This window comes from Lathyrus oleraceus, chromosome 3 (assembly GCF_024323335.1).
Source record: "Lathyrus oleraceus cultivar Zhongwan6 chromosome 3, CAAS_Psat_ZW6_1.0, whole genome shotgun sequence".
Classification (NCBI taxonomy): domain Eukaryota; kingdom Viridiplantae; phylum Streptophyta; class Magnoliopsida; order Fabales; family Fabaceae; genus Lathyrus; species Lathyrus oleraceus.
The window spans coordinates 240,032,288-240,048,112 of NC_066581.1; the positions used below are offsets into that span (position 1 = coordinate 240,032,288).

General features: G+C 34.0%; 1 protein-coding gene, 1 long non-coding RNA gene and 2 other non-coding genes across 4 annotated transcripts; 2 read left to right on the plus strand and 2 right to left on the minus strand.

Annotated features, from left to right (window-relative positions):
- Positions 1-2,140: 2,140 nt before the first annotated feature.
- Positions 2,141-3,136, minus strand: LOC127126595 (germin-like protein subfamily 1 member 7). Its single transcript, XM_051055546.1, has 2 exons — positions 2,911-3,136; positions 2,141-2,824 (listed from the first exon to the last, which is right to left on the minus strand). The coding sequence occupies exons 1-2, from the start codon at positions 3,026-3,028 to the stop codon at positions 2,277-2,279; spliced, it is 666 nt and encodes a 221-aa protein (XP_050911503.1). The 5' UTR covers positions 3,029-3,136; the 3' UTR covers positions 2,141-2,276.
- Positions 3,137-5,970: 2,834 nt separating this feature from the next.
- TRNAL-UAA (transfer RNA leucine (anticodon UAA)) lies at positions 5,971-6,052 on the plus strand. The gene has a single exon. It is a non-coding gene; the product is annotated as a tRNA-Leu (tRNA).
- A 3,394-nt stretch (positions 6,053-9,446) lies between these two features.
- Positions 9,447-9,529, plus strand: TRNAL-UAA (transfer RNA leucine (anticodon UAA)). Its single transcript has one exon. It is a non-coding gene; the product is annotated as a tRNA-Leu (tRNA).
- Positions 9,530-14,222: 4,693 nt separating this feature from the next.
- Positions 14,223-15,564, minus strand: LOC127129115 (uncharacterized). Its single transcript, XR_007806175.1, has 4 exons — positions 15,484-15,564; positions 14,871-14,921; positions 14,391-14,462; positions 14,223-14,266 (listed from the first exon to the last, which is right to left on the minus strand). It is a non-coding gene; the product is annotated as an uncharacterized LOC127129115 (long non-coding RNA).
- Between the last annotated feature and the right edge of the window lie 261 nt (positions 15,565-15,825).

The window sequence follows — 15,825 nt, forward strand, 5'->3', positions numbered from 1 at the left end:
AGAATATATTCCCTTCTCGGATCTAGTAATCTTGATTCCAAGAATCCAATTGACTTCTCCAAGGTCTTTCATATCAAAGTTGTTGCACAATAGTGATTTCACAACATTCATAACATCGATGTTTGATCTAAATATGAGTAATTCATCTAGATAAAGTGACTTGATTGTAATAATAACATTGACTTCTCCAAGGTCTTTCATATCAAAGTTGTTGCACAACAGTGATTTCACAATATTCACAGACCGAATGTTTGATCTAAATATGAGTAATTTGTCTTCATAGAGACATATGATAATGCAAATTATAATTTTTCACATTTGTAACTTTCAATCACTTTCTACCCATTTGATATTATTAAATTATCAATGTTTTCATACCTTTGCTTTGGTGCCTATTTTAGACCATATTAGACTTATCTAACTTACATACCTTGTTTTCTTATCCATGAATCACAAACACATCCAATTGGTCCATATATGTTTCTTCTTCTAAGTCACCATTTAAAAGAAGTTTTTAACATTCATTTAGTATACTATTAATTTATAAATAGAAGTAATAAAAGTCATTCTCAATTCGAGTCCTAATCGATGAAAGTTCTAGTGACCATAGAAAAAGTATCGAAGAAATCTATATTTTCTCTTTGTCTTAAAGCTTTGGCCATAAGGTGAGCTTTGTATTTATCAATTGTTCCATCAGGTTTTAGTTTCTTTTATAAACTAATATAGCCAATTGATTTGCAACCAAGAGGCAAGTCTACTAAGTGTTAGGTCCGGTTACATTTTGTGAGTTCATTAAGAATATATTTTTTACATAGATAATCATTCTCTTTCCATGAATTGATTTCTTTCCTAAATTGTAAATCCTTTTCTTTAATTTGTGCAGCAGATTTAGATTAATCAGAAATAACAATTCCATCTAAATCCACATATTACTTGTCGTTAATTTGCGCATTTGATCCATAAAGAACGACAGAAATGTTATCGGTCAAAAAGTTGACAAACTTTTTGATGGTTAAGAAAAAACATATTTTTGGTTTCTAACATTTAAAATGACATCCCTCAAACTTGAATGGCTTATAAGAGGCAACATCAGAAGTACTAATAATTTCTTCGATAGCCATGTCAGTTTGAAAAGGTATTATGATTCTTGTTTTTCGATTTTGGAAATCTGGCACATAAGAAATTATTGGGTCAAGTCGTAAACTAGGTTGCTCTCTTTAAGAAGTTTTGCATCACTATCCAAAATTGTGCAAGGCAGACAATCAACCACGGCACGACCAAGACAAAACATCCTAGTTCTTACTTATTCAATTACTAAAATTGAATACTTTTGGGACACACCATAAGAGGCCAATCTATTGTATATAAGCACTACTAAATTGTAGTATGAGACTTTATTTTTTAAAATTCACATGTTCACACACAAGCTTATTTCTTACCGATTTCAAGCTAAGTATTTCTTTCATTTTTCAACTATCCATTCAATTTCCAAATGTTGTTATGAATATCGAAGAATATACGGATCTTTATCATTGAACTCACATGCTTCAAATCTATGAAAAACACATTGCTAAAACAATTTGTAGCATTTATGATGCCATGATACTTATGAAAGTCGTCCTCACCTCTGAAAAATTTGGAAAATGCGTTACTATAATGATAGGTATGTACCGTGTACTTGTTGATGTACATTAAGAAGATATATTGAATCAAAAGTTAATAATCTCAAAAGGCAGTCACAATGTCTCAAATCATAACTATTTCCTGAAAATCTTCCAAAACATGAGCATCCACACTCATGTTCAAAGAAAAGTAAACATGTATAGGGTAAATACTCAGGACTTCAACTTCATGTATCATCTCATTTATTAAGAAAAGATTTGAGTATTATTTCTTATTCTCATGGAAATAAATTATTGTGAAAATTATAATATTAATATTCGTAACGAATTTTCTAAAAACTAAATCAAAATGGTAAAAATAAATTATTGTTAGTATGTAGTTTAACTTATAGTCGGATAAGAGTCATTAATAATTCAAAATAATGATCACCATTGGGATAGAAAATTATTAGCTTACAAAAATCCTCAAAACAATCTATTATTGAACCAAATGAAACTCAAAATAAAATAACCACATGTTCAAATAAAAGACAATACATTTTATTTATTAACAATAATAAGAAGAAGAAAGTAGGGAAGGTTGATTGCAGGATGTGATTGAAGACCATAAATCAATTATCCATACTGAATAAATTGATTTATTATGTTCTCGAATTAGTTGTTGTCGTACCAAGACTGCTTTTGAAGATAATCAATGATGCTCTTATCTACTTGAAAAGCTTTGGTAAGAACCTCGTCAGAAATAGGGGGATTAGATTTGAACAACGCATTTGCAATAGTAATAACTCCTGGATTTTGACTGCTAAGTCCAGCAATTGCAACGGCATTACCGTATCCCACATTTAGTTGAAAGTGGATGAGACCGATAGGAAACACAAATACATCACCCTTGTTGAGCACTTTGGTGAAGAGACGATTTTTATCTTGATTGGAAGTGACAAATCCAACATAAAGGGTGCCTTCAAGAACTATAAGGATCTCAGTGCCTCGAGGGTGAGTGTGGGGTGGATTTAAACCCTTAGGTGCAAAATCAATGCGAGCCAAAGATATGCCGAGTGTGTTTAGTCCGAATAGTTGATCTACAGTGACTGCAGTCACTTGAGAGCCTAATGCGTTTGAGGTATTTCCAGGATTAACATGTTCGAAGAAATCTTCAGCTTTAACTAACGCAGGGTCTTTACAGAACTTTCCATTCACAAATACTACAAATCATCAAGATATAGTTAGAATAGAGTAAATTCTTAACACAAGCTAATTAAAAAAAGATTTATGAAGAATATATAAATACCAGCATCTTTGGGATCTTGAATTGCAACACAAAAGTCTTGGAGAGGACTAGGGTCATAAGCAAAGGAAGGAGAAGATGCCAAAGCCAAGATGGTAACAAGGAAGTAAAGGACCTTCATTTTGCAACTCACTTTTTATGTAAATTATTGTTTGCTTGTGAGAATTGATTTTTGTTGCATGTAAATCTTGGTATTTATAAGGTTGAAACGTTGAAGTGGGTTGCAATTGAAGTTTACCGTAATTAATTTAGTATTAGATAATGAATCATTCTTCATAAATCAAATTAAGATCAGTATAATAGACTTTGTCTTACTTCCTTAGACATAATTTTTATAATAATTGTTTCACATTCGTCCCAACACAAGGAATAATTGAAAGACCATTTCAAAGTTTCCCAGTAAATAAACAACTAACGACTTGATTATCTATGCATTATCTTCAGCAAATTTACCTTTTGATTTTAAATTAACACACCATCTATTGTCAACAACAGTTGGTGGAATGTGGAATATTTTTTAGCAATCGGGTAGAAAGACCATTTCTGATTTTACTGTGTCAACAAAATAATAATTAATTAAGGATATGTTTCATTTTTTATTTTACTTTAATAGTTTATTTCAAAATTAATATTTCTTCATTTAAAATGGGTTACTCTCTATTTATAGGTTGTGTTTGCTTGCTCTCTAAGCAAAAACTCTAACTAATCTAATTCAGCTAAAATTACAAAATAAACCTAAGTCAAAATCTTTGTCGAGCAACCTGCTTCGACATTTTGACATAAATGTTTCGACACTTCCTTCCCTCTGTCGAACAACCTTCTTCGACACAAGGAATTACAATTCAACACACCACCTAATTTATTATGCCTAAGCTATCCACATTCATCATAAATCTTAACTTCTTGAACACTTCGATCTGCACTCCTTTCGTCATGATGTCTGCAATATGATTTTCATTTCTGCAGTGTTCAAGATTCAACTTTCCTTTTGCAACTTGCTCTCGAAGATAATGAAACCTCATTTCGATGTGCTTGCTTCGTCCATGTGCTATCATATTCTTTGCCAAATTGATTGCAGTCTTATTTCGACTCCTCATAAACTTCCTTATAGTCTATAGGTTCTTCATCTAGAACCTCACTTGCAAAGATTAAGGCATAAGCTATAAGATATGCATACATAAGTGTGTGTGGGTTTGAACCCCATAGCCAACGACCTTTTTTATTTATCAATTATTGTATACTACATTAAAAATAATGTTATAAAAATCTTTTCTACTTCAAGTTTTTTTATAATTTTCTTTCTCACCAAATTCAATTTTTTTTTGCTTTGATGATCTTGTAACATTTTCTTCCATTTGGTCTTCAATAGGGGATGGTTATGTACCTTCCAACACTGCATGAACGCATTTCTTATTAGTGTAATTGGTTGACATATTATAACAACCGGTTGCACTATATCACAACTCTTTTATTTCGTCGATAATGACAACCCTACTAATCTTGATCCTTCTATTTGTTGCATCAAATATTTTGTAACCTTAAGTATAGTGATACCCTATAAGAATTATCAATTCTCCATTTATCACCCAATTCTTTCTAAGTTATCCCAACACATGTTGACATGATACCGAACCGAAAACTCTCAAGTGACTCAGATTCGGTATAAATCCAGACCATGTTTCCTCTTGTGTAATACTTTCAAGCTTATTTGTTGGAAACGTATTCAACAAATATGCAACTCTGGACATTGCTTCTCCTCATAACTCTTTCAACAAGTTCTTCCCTTTCAACATTCTTCTCACCATGTTCATCATTGAGTGATTCTTCCATTTGGGAACACTGTTTTATTATGATATATAGTGTGGTACTACCTTATGTACTATGCCATTTTGATCACAGAACCTATCAAATTAATTTGAGACATATTTTCCTCCACCATCCATTTTTGAGAACTTTAATTTTGTGACCACTTTTCCTTTCAACCATGGACTTGAACTTCTTAAACACTTTAAGTACCTCATCCTTTCTCTTGATTACGTACGCCCATGGTTTTATACTATGATCATTAATGAGTGTGATAAAATATCTATTGTCACCAGCGGAATCAACTTGCATCGGTCCACACACATCAGAATACACCACCTCAAGGTGACCTTGGTTCTAAAACATGCATCCTTGCTTAATTTTCCCTTATGTTGCTTCGTTTGCACACAGTCTTGACAAATTTCAGCTAGTATATTGATCAATGGCAATCTGGTAACCATCTTTTTCCTTTTCAAGACGTTGAGATCTCTAAAGTTGAGATGGCCAACCCTATAATGCCATAACAATTATTCTCTACTAGTTGCAATTGCATGACACCTATGCTCCATAACCTTCAACTCAACTTTGAAAGTTCTATTGGGAGCCATAGAAACTTTTGGGACAAAAACTTTGTTTGCATCCATAACGCATAACATCTTGTTCTGCATATGAATATTCTAATCCTTCCCAAGAAATTGGCCAATACTTAGAAGATTACACTTTATTTTGGGGATATACAATACATCCTTTATCAAAGAATTTCCACCATTCATTCTCTTGATCGATACATCACTGATCCCTTCAACCGCTAGAGTGGTATCACCTACGAACTTTACTTTGTTCTTCATGAAAAGATTAATTGTAACAAACCAATATTTCCTTCCTGTCATATGCGTTGAACACTCGGAGAGAGAGAGAGAGAGAGAGAGAGTGAGAGAGAGATGATGCATGGCTTTGTGTGGAGCCTGGAGCATTGATCATTATGTCTGCATGCTTCGAACTTGAAGTAGAATGGAAAATTCACTCTATCTTTCTCTGTGCCGAAAATTGATTCCAAATGTTCCACCGTTGAAGATGAATGAATGTAAAATCGTTTGATTTGATTTGATGCAGAGTAAGGAATTTTTCTGCGTTACGGTTTTTTGATTTTGTAAGAATGGGATTGGTTATAAGTTTCTTCTTAGTTCTAGATTGCTCATAAAATTTAATCAAAGTGAAAATGTGTTTGATTAATTATTGTATGTGACAAAATAACAACAAGCTGGTTTGCCCGAGAGGTTAAGGGGGAGACTTAAGATCTTCTGCACATAAGTGCGCGTGGGTTCGAACCCCACAGCCAGCAATTTTTTTTCCTATTTGGTTTATACTACATAAAAAATAAAGTTATAAACATCTTTTTTACAACAAGTTTTTTTTATATAATTTTCTTTCTCACAAAATTCAAAACTTTTTTGCTTTGATGATCTTCTAACATTTTCTTTCATTTGGTCTTCAATGGGGGTTGGTTATGTACCTTCCAACACTGCATGAAAGCATTTCTTATTAGTGTAACTGGTTGACATATCATAACAATCGGTTGCACTATACTGCAACTCTTTTATTTCGTCGAAAATGACATCCCTACTAATCATGATCCTTCTATTTGTTGTATCAAATATTTTGTAACCACCGGTAGAGTGATACCCTATAAGAATCCCCAATTCTCTAATATCACCCAACTTCTTTCAAAGCTATCTCGGCACACTCTGATATGCTACCGAACTCAAAACTCTCAAGTTTCTTTGTTGGAAATGTATTCAACAAATATGCAGCTCTGAACACTGCTTCTCCTCATAACTCTTTCAGCAAGTTCTTCCCTTTCAAAATTCTTCTCACCATGTTCATGATCGAGTGATCTTCCATTTGGAAACACTATTTTATTGTGATATATAAGGCGGTACTACCTTATGTACTATGCCCTTTTAATCAAAAAACCTACCAAATTCATTTGAGACATATTTTCCTCCACCATCCGTTTTGAGAACTTTGATTTTGTGACCGCTTTTCCTTTCAACCATGGACTTGAACTTTACTTTGTTCTTCATGATACAATTGATTGTAACAAACCAATATTTCATACCCGTGATATGCGTTGAACACTCGGAGTCCAAATACTATTGATCAATTGCATTGCACTGCTTCTTTCAGAGTCACCATTACATTTTCTTTAGCATGTAACCGCTTGGCATAAAACTACAAACGGTTACACTTTGGTTCTACAGTGTTTGTCAAACTACTGATGCTATATGCCACCTTTTGATGATACATTCTCCTTCTGTCATTATAACCAAGAGTGTGCTCTCATCATCAAACTCTTATCATGCAACTTGAGGTTCTTTCTTGTTGGCATTGCACTCTCCTGCAAAATGACAAAGCTTTTGACAATTAAAGCATTGCACACTGGACTTGTCAACCATCCTTTTTTATCCTCTACCTCTTATATTTCCACCTCTAGATTTGTTTGATCCAACAACCATATTGCCATTATTTTCACCCTTTTGGAATGTTAAATTTTTGGAACTTTTGGATTCTCTTCCACCAAAATTTTGAAATTTACCTTAACCTTTTTTCATATTCCACTTTCCCTTCACCTTCTTGTTTCGATCATTGAAACGGGCTTGCAAAGCGATCTCAGCCTTTTTCTTATCAACCTTTTTTCTTCCATTTTTTGCTCATGTGCATCAAGAAAGCTCTGTAACTCTTCATTGATCATCGTTGTAAGATCATTCTATTCCTCCATCGCAACCACTACATTGTCAAATATTAATGTCAAAGAACCTAAGCCTTTAGCAACAATATACTACACTATGATCGTTTATCCACATGCCTTCACTTTGTTTACAAATCTTGTAATTCTCATTGTAAATTAATAAATTGTTTCCTTCTCTTCCATTTGAATCAACTCGAGATGCCTCTTGTGAGTTTGTAACCTCACCATATTTTCCTTGTCATCTCCTGCATAAGTTTTCTCCTAGATTTTCCAAGCTTTCTTCGATGTTGTGCAATCACCTGCTTTCTCGAAATTATCTGGAGCAATACATTAATTGAGCAAAAACAACGCCTTGTAACATTTCATCTTCTCTTCCTTATGCCTAGACCTTTGTGCATCCGTTATACCTTCTACAAGTGGAGTAACACCATTCTTGATCACTTCAAGAACATCTTGATAACCTAAAAACACCTTCATTTGTTTGCACCAATTACTGTATCAAATATTTTGTAACCACCGGTAGAGTGATACCCTATAAGAATCATCAATTCTCCATTATCACCCAACTTCTTTCTAAGCTATCTCGGCACACGTTGATATGCTATCGAACCGAAAACTCTCAAGTTTCTTTGTTGGAAATGTATTCAACAAATATGCAGCTCTGAACACTGCTTCTCCTCATAACTCTTTCAGCAAGTTCTTCCCTTTCAAAATTCTTCTCACCATGTTCATGATCGAGTGATTCTTCCATTTGGAAACACTATTTTATTGTGATATATAAGGTGGTACTACCTTATGTACTATGCCTTTTTAATCAAAAAACCTACCAAATTCATTTGAGACATATTTTCCTCCACCATCCGTTTTGAGAACTTTGATTTTGTGACCGCTTTTCCTTTCAACCATGGATTTGAACTTCTTAAACATTTTAAGTACCTCATCCTTTCTCTTGATTACGTACGTCCATGGGTTTATACTATGATCATCAATGATTGTGATAAAACATCTTTTGTCACCAATGGAATCAACTTGCATCGGTCCACACACATCAGAATACACCACCTCAAGGTGACCTTGGTTCTAAAACATGCATCCTTGCTGAATTTTCCCTTACGTTGCTTCGTTTGCACACAGTCTTGACAAATTTCAGCTAGTATGTTGATTAATGGCAATCTGGAAACAATCTTTTTCCTTTTCAAGATATTGATATCTCTAAAGTTGAGATGGCAAACCCTATAATGCTATAACAATTATTCTCTACTAGCTGCAATTGCATGACACATATGCTCCATAACCTTCAACTCAACTTTGAAAGTTCTATTGGGAGCCATAGAAACTTTTGGGACAAAAACTTTGTTTGCTACATAACGCATAACATCTTGTTCTCCATATGAATATTCTAATCCTTCCCAAGAAATTGGCCAATACTTAGAAGATTATATTTTATTTTGGGGATATACAATACATCCTTTATCAAAGAATTTCCACCATTCATTCTCTTGATCGATACATCACTGATCCCTTCAACCGCTAGAGTGGTATCACCTAAGAACTTTACTTTGTTCTTCATGAAAAGATTAATTGTAACAAACCAATATTTCCTTCCTGCCATATCCGTTGAACACTCGGGGAGAGAGAGAGAGAGAGAGAGAGAGAGAGAGAGAGAGAGAGATGCATGGCTTTGTGTGGAGCCTGGAGCATTGATCGTTATGTCTGCATGCTTCGATCTTGAAGTAGAATGGACAATTCACTCTATCTTTCTCTGTGCCGAAAATTGATTCCAAATGTTCCACCGTTGAAGATGAATGAATGTGAAATCGTGTGATTTGATTCGATGCGGAGTAAGGAACTTTTCTGCGTTACGGTTTTTTGATTTTGTAAGAATGGGATTGGTTATAAGCTTCTTCTTAGTTCTAGATTTCTCATAAATTTTAATCTAAGTGAAAATTTGTTTGATTAATTATTGTATCTGAAAAAATAACAACAAGCTGGTTTGCCCGAGAGGTTAAGGGGGAAGACTTAAGATCTTCTGCACATAAGTGCGCGTGGGTTCAAACCCCACAGCCAGCAATGTTTTTTTCCCATTAGTTTATACTACATAAAAAATAAAGTTATAAAAATATTTTTTACATCAAGTTATTTTTATATAATTTTCTTTCTCACCAAATTCAAAACTTTTTTGCTTGGATGATCTTCTAACATTTTCTTTCATTTGGTCTTCAATGGGGGTGGTTTTGTACCTTCTAGCACTGCATTAACGCATTTCTTATTAGTGTAATTGGTTGGCATATTATAACAATCGGTTGCACTCTACTGCAACTCTTTTATTTCGTAAAAAATGGTATCCCTACTAATCATGATCCTTCTATTTGTTGTATCAAATATTTTGTAGCACCGCTAGAGTGATACCCTATAAGAATCATAATATCTCCAATATCACCCAACTTCTTTCTAAGCTATCTCGGCACACGCTGATATGCTACCGAACCGAAAACTCTCAAGTTCCTTTGTTGGAAATGTATTCAACAAATATGCAGCTCTGGAGACTGCTTCTCCTCATAAATCTTTCAGCAAGTTCTTCCCTTTCAAAATTCTTCTCACCATGTTCATGATCGAGTGATTCTTCCATTTGGAAACACTATTTTATTGTGATATATAAGGCGGTACTACCTTATGTACTATGCCCTTTTAATCAAAAGACCTGCCAAAATCATTTGAGACATATTTTCCTCCACCATCCGTTTTGAGAACTTTGATTTTGTGACTGCTTTTCCTTTCAACCATGGACTCGAACTTCTTAAACACTTTAAGTACCTCATCATTTCTCTTGATTATGTACGCCCATGGTTTTATACTATGATCATCAATCAGTGTGATAAAATATATATTGTCACTAATGGAATCAACTTGCATCAGTCCACACGCATCATAATACACCACCTCAAGGTGACACTTGGTTCGAAAACATTCATCATTGCTGAATTTTCCCTTATGTTACTTTGTTTGCACACGGTCTTGACAAATTTCAACTGGTATGTTGATCAATGGCAATCTGGTAACCATTTTTTTCCTTTGCAAAACGTTGAGATCTTTAAAGATGAGATGGCCAACCCTATAATTACATAACAATTATTCTCCACTAGCTGCAGTACCAACACAAATATATATAGAACTACAAGGGGAGAGAGAGAGAGAGAAAGAGAGAGAGAGAGAGAGAGAGAGAGAGAGAGAGAGAGAGAGAGAGAGAGAGAGAGAAGGGGGGGGTGATGCTTGGCTTCGTGTTCGAACCCCACAGCCAGCAATATTTTTTTCCCAATTAGTTTATACTACATAAAAAATAAAGTTATAGAAATCATTTTTACATCAAGTTATTTTTATATAATTTTCTTTCTCACCAAATTCAAAACTTTTTTGCTTGGATGATCATCTAACATTTTCATTCATTTGGTCTTCAATGGGGGCTGGTTTTGTACCTTCCAGCACTGCATGAACGCATTTCTTATTTGTGTAACTGGTTGACATATTATAACAATCGGTTGCACTCTACTGCAACTCTTTTATTTCGTCGAAAATTACATCATTACTAATCATGATCCTTCTATTTGTTGTATCAAATATTTTTTAACCACCGGTAGAGTGATACCCTATAAGAATCACCAATTCTCCAGTATCACCTAACTTCTTTCTAAGCTTTCCCGGCACACGCTGATATGCTACCGAACCGAAAACTCTAAAGTTTCTTTGTTGGAAATGTATTCAACAAATATGTTACTCTGGACACTGCTTCTCCTCATAAATCTTTCAGCAAGTTCTTCCCTTTCAAAATTCTTCTCACCATGTTAATGATCGAGTGATTCTTCCATTTGGAAACACTATTTTATTGTGATATTTAAGGCAGTACTACCTTATGTACTATGCCCTTTTAATAAAAGAACCTACCAAATTCCTATGAGACATATTTTCCTCCACCATCCGTTTTGAGAACTTTGATTTTGTGACCGCTTTTCCTTTCAACCATGGACTTGAACTTCTTAAACACTTTAAGTACCTCATCCTTTCTCTTGATTTTGTACGCCCATGGTTTTATACTATGATCATAGATTAGTGTGATAAAATATATACTGTCACCAATGGAATCAACTTGCATCGGTCTACACACATTAGAATACACCACCTCAAGGTGACACTTGGTTCTAAAACATTCATCATTGCTGAATTTTCCCTTATGTTACTTTGTTTGCACACGGTCTTGACAAATTTCAGCTGGTATGTTGATCAATGGAAATCTGGTAACGATCTTTTTCCTTTGCAAAAGATTGAGATCTCTAAAGATGAGATGGCCAACCCTATAATTCCATAACAATTATTCTCTACTAGCTGCAGTACCAACACAAATATATATGTTTACTGTTGAAACTTAGAACTACAAGGGGTAGAGAGAGAGAGAGAGAGAGAGAGAGAGAACGAGGGGGATGATGCTTGGCTTCGTGTTCGAACCCCACAACCAGTAATGTTTTTTTCCCAATTAGTTTATACTACATAAAAAATAAAGCTATAGAAATCATTTTTACATCAAGTTATTTTTATATAATTTTCTTTTTCACCAAATTCAAAACTTTTTTGCTTGGATGATCTTCTAACATTTTCTTTCATTTGGTCTTCAATGGGTGCTGGTTTTGTACCTTCTAGCACTGCATGAACACATTTCTTATTAGTGTAACTGGTTGACATATTATATCAATCGGTTGCACTCTACTGCAACTCTTTTATTTTGCCAAAAATGACATCCCTACTAATCATCATCCTTTTATTTGTTGTATCAAATATTTTGTAACCACCGGTAGAGTGATACCCTATAAGAATCATCAATTCTCCATTATCACCCAACTTTTTTCTAAGGTATCTCGGCACACGCTGATATGCTACCGAACCGAAAACTCTTAAGTTTCTTTGTTGGAAATGTATTCAACGAATATGCAGCTCTGGATACTGCTTCTCCTCATAAATCTTTCAGCAAGTTCTTCCCTTTCAAAATTCTTCTCACCATGTTCATGATCGAGGGATTCTTCCATTTGGGACCACTATTTTATTGTGATATATAAGGCGGTACTACCTTATGTACTATGCCCTTTTAATCAAAATACCTACCAAATTCATTTGAGACATATTTTCCTCCACCATCCGTTTTGAGAACTTTGATTTTCTTACCGCTTTTCCTTTCAACCATGGACTCGAACTTCTTAAACACTTTAAGTACCTCATCCTTTCTCTTGATTATGTACGCCCATGGTTTTATATTATCATCATCAATTAGTGTGATAAAATATATATTGTCACCGATGGAATCAACTTGCATCGGTCCACACACATCAGAAGTCACCACCTCAAGGTGACACTTGGTTCTAAAACATTCATCATTGCTGAATTTTCCCTTATGTTACTTTATTTGCACACGGTCTTGACAAATTTCAGCTGGTATGTTGATCAATGGCAATCTGGTAACCATTTTTTTCCTTTGCAAAATGTTGAGATCTCTAAAGATGAGATGGCCAACCCTATAATTCCATAACAATTATTCTCCACTAGCTGTAGTACCAACATAAATATATATGTTTACTGTTAAAACATAGAACTACAAGGGAGAGAGAGAGAGAGAGAGATAGAGAGAGAGGGAGAGAGAGAGAGAGAGAGAAAGAGGGGGATGATGCTTGGCTTCGTGTTCGAACCCCACAACCAACAATAATTTTTTCCCAAATACTTTATACTACATAAAAAATAAAGTTATAGATATCATTTTTACATCAAGTTATTTTTATATTATTTTCTTTCTCACCAAATTCAAAACTTTTTTGCTTGGATGATCTTCTAACATTTTCTTTCATTTGGTCTTCAACGGGGGCTGGTTTTGTACCTTCCAGCACCGCATGAACGCATTCCTTATTTGTGTAACTGGTTGAGATATTATAACGATCGGTTGCACTCTACTGCAACTCTTTTATTTCGTCGAAAATTACATCCCTATTAATCATGATCCTTCTATTTGTTGTCACTACGCCAAATAAGGGAAAAGAGGGCGCTTTTTTTGGCCTATAACAGCGCTTTAAAGCGCCCTCTAATCTGGCGCTGGCATAGGTAAAGACAGCGCTTTTTTTCCTGGTGAAAGCGCTCTCTAAAGTGGCTCTTTAAGCCCTTTAAGGGCCACTTTAGAGGGCGCTTTTTAAAGAAAGCGCCCTCTAAAGTGGAAACTTTTAAGGGTTTAGAGGGCGCTTTTACTGGAAAGCGCCCTCTAAAGTGGAAACTTTTAAGGGTTTAGAGGGCGCTTTTATTGGAAAGCGCCCTCTAAAGTGGAAATTTAAAGGGTTTAGAGGACGCTTATTTTGGAAAGCGCCCTCTAAAGTGGGTGGTTATTTAATTTTTTTTTTAAAAAGCGCTATATTTTTTATTTTATTTTAGACAACCTGTATATTGAAGCAGTACACCTAAAACTGTATAATTTGAAGCCCTTTTTCACACATTGCATTCAACAAGCCTTATATACAACAATCCATACATATACAACAATCCACTGATATATAATCGTTTAACTTCTAAAGATTCTAAATATACAACCAATTCATAACTTAAAAAGAAATAAAACTAAGTAGCAAAAGCATCTCTGAGATGTATGTTTTTTTTGCTAGCCGCAGTCTTCTTAGGGTCCGCTTCCTAAATCGAAGTTCATTTCTAGCAGTCATTCCTCGCATGCCGGTTTGAATACAAACAGCTTTGGAATAGGTAGTTTTATAAGCATATGTCTTCAAAGATACACTACATTTTGTTTTCGGATCAATCAAAGATATATTACTAGATAGGAAGACAAAATAGGAGAAAGTATCTTTCAAAAGGAAACAGAGTTAAAGAAAAAGCAACATTTAATACCATCAAGATTAACCTGTTTATGTTAATGTACTGTGCCAAATTCTTTGAAAGTATAACAAGTGAACCAGATGCATGTCGGAAATACCTAAAAACAAAATAAATCAATAGAGATGAGATACACATTGTAAAAATAAAGCAGCTCAATATGGAGATCCATACTAAAAAAGAAAAAAAAATCATGTGCAATATTTATACATAAAGAGACTTCAGTCAAAAGTATCCAACATGCATTTTCCATCAGGAGTTATAACTTATAATATCATAGAGATGAGTATGCTGAAGTTAAAAATTATTTGTTGCCTCTAATATATGTTAGTACTTGGCACTGATGTGATATATTGTGAAGACTGAAGATCATTAATTTACCCATTCAATAAGATTTGGTTTCAACAAATAATATATTAAGCCATAATCACATTGAAGATCATTCCTGAATAAACAAAAAAAAAATAATCACCAAATATTTTCTCATCTAAATGGTATTATTACTTACGATTTTTCATCCCCAAATTTCCACCAATCAGGTTCATACCAAGGCTTTCCCCTGGAAAAAAAAGGATAAAATACAGAGCATATAAGTTGAATATAAAATCACAATTGAAAAGGTCAAATTTGTAAAAAAATTATGAAACAAAATGATATTGTAGTTATGAAGGAGAAAATAACATGCGATAAAGAAATATAATTGTACTAAGAAAAGATTAAGTACATATCAATTCAAAATAGAAACTTTCATTACTCATTAGAAATTAAGATACTGGTTGGGAATATCTAAACACCAGGGAATGCAAATTTTATTGGCAAAAATGAGACATGCCTAAAGACTTGCAAAGGGATGAAAATTAAGATAATCAGTTACATCTACAAATGTGGTAACTTCAAAGTATTTACTGAAAAATAAAAACCTACAGTAATAACTCGACAAAAATGGATAACAGATAATAATGAATAAAATTCAACACATGTTCAATTTTTAAAAATGAACAATTTTAGACATCTTAAAACAAAATCTTTTGGGACCATCTACACATAAAAACTGGCAACTATTTCCTCAGATCTATCATCATAAATAAATAATCAGAATTAATTCAGATAGAGGAAAGTACTCTTCTGATATCACGTCTCCTGACTTCATGCATCCAATATATGCGCCATCCTGGCCACGACGATGTTCAAGAAGTTTAATTAAACCCTCTGTTAGGCAAGTGAGTGGGTAGGGTAGCTTAACTGGTAAGTGCTAGTTTTATAAAACATAGTTATTGCTCAAAGTATATATATTTGCATGCGCTAACACCACTTTACATTATGTAAAATGACATAAACAAACCATTAACTATAATACAAATATTTGAACTATTGTCATTTAATACATACCAGGCCTCGTCCAAAAGAGCAATAACGCCGCCAGGTTTCTGAAGTTATAAACAAGAATGAGATGACAAACTGAT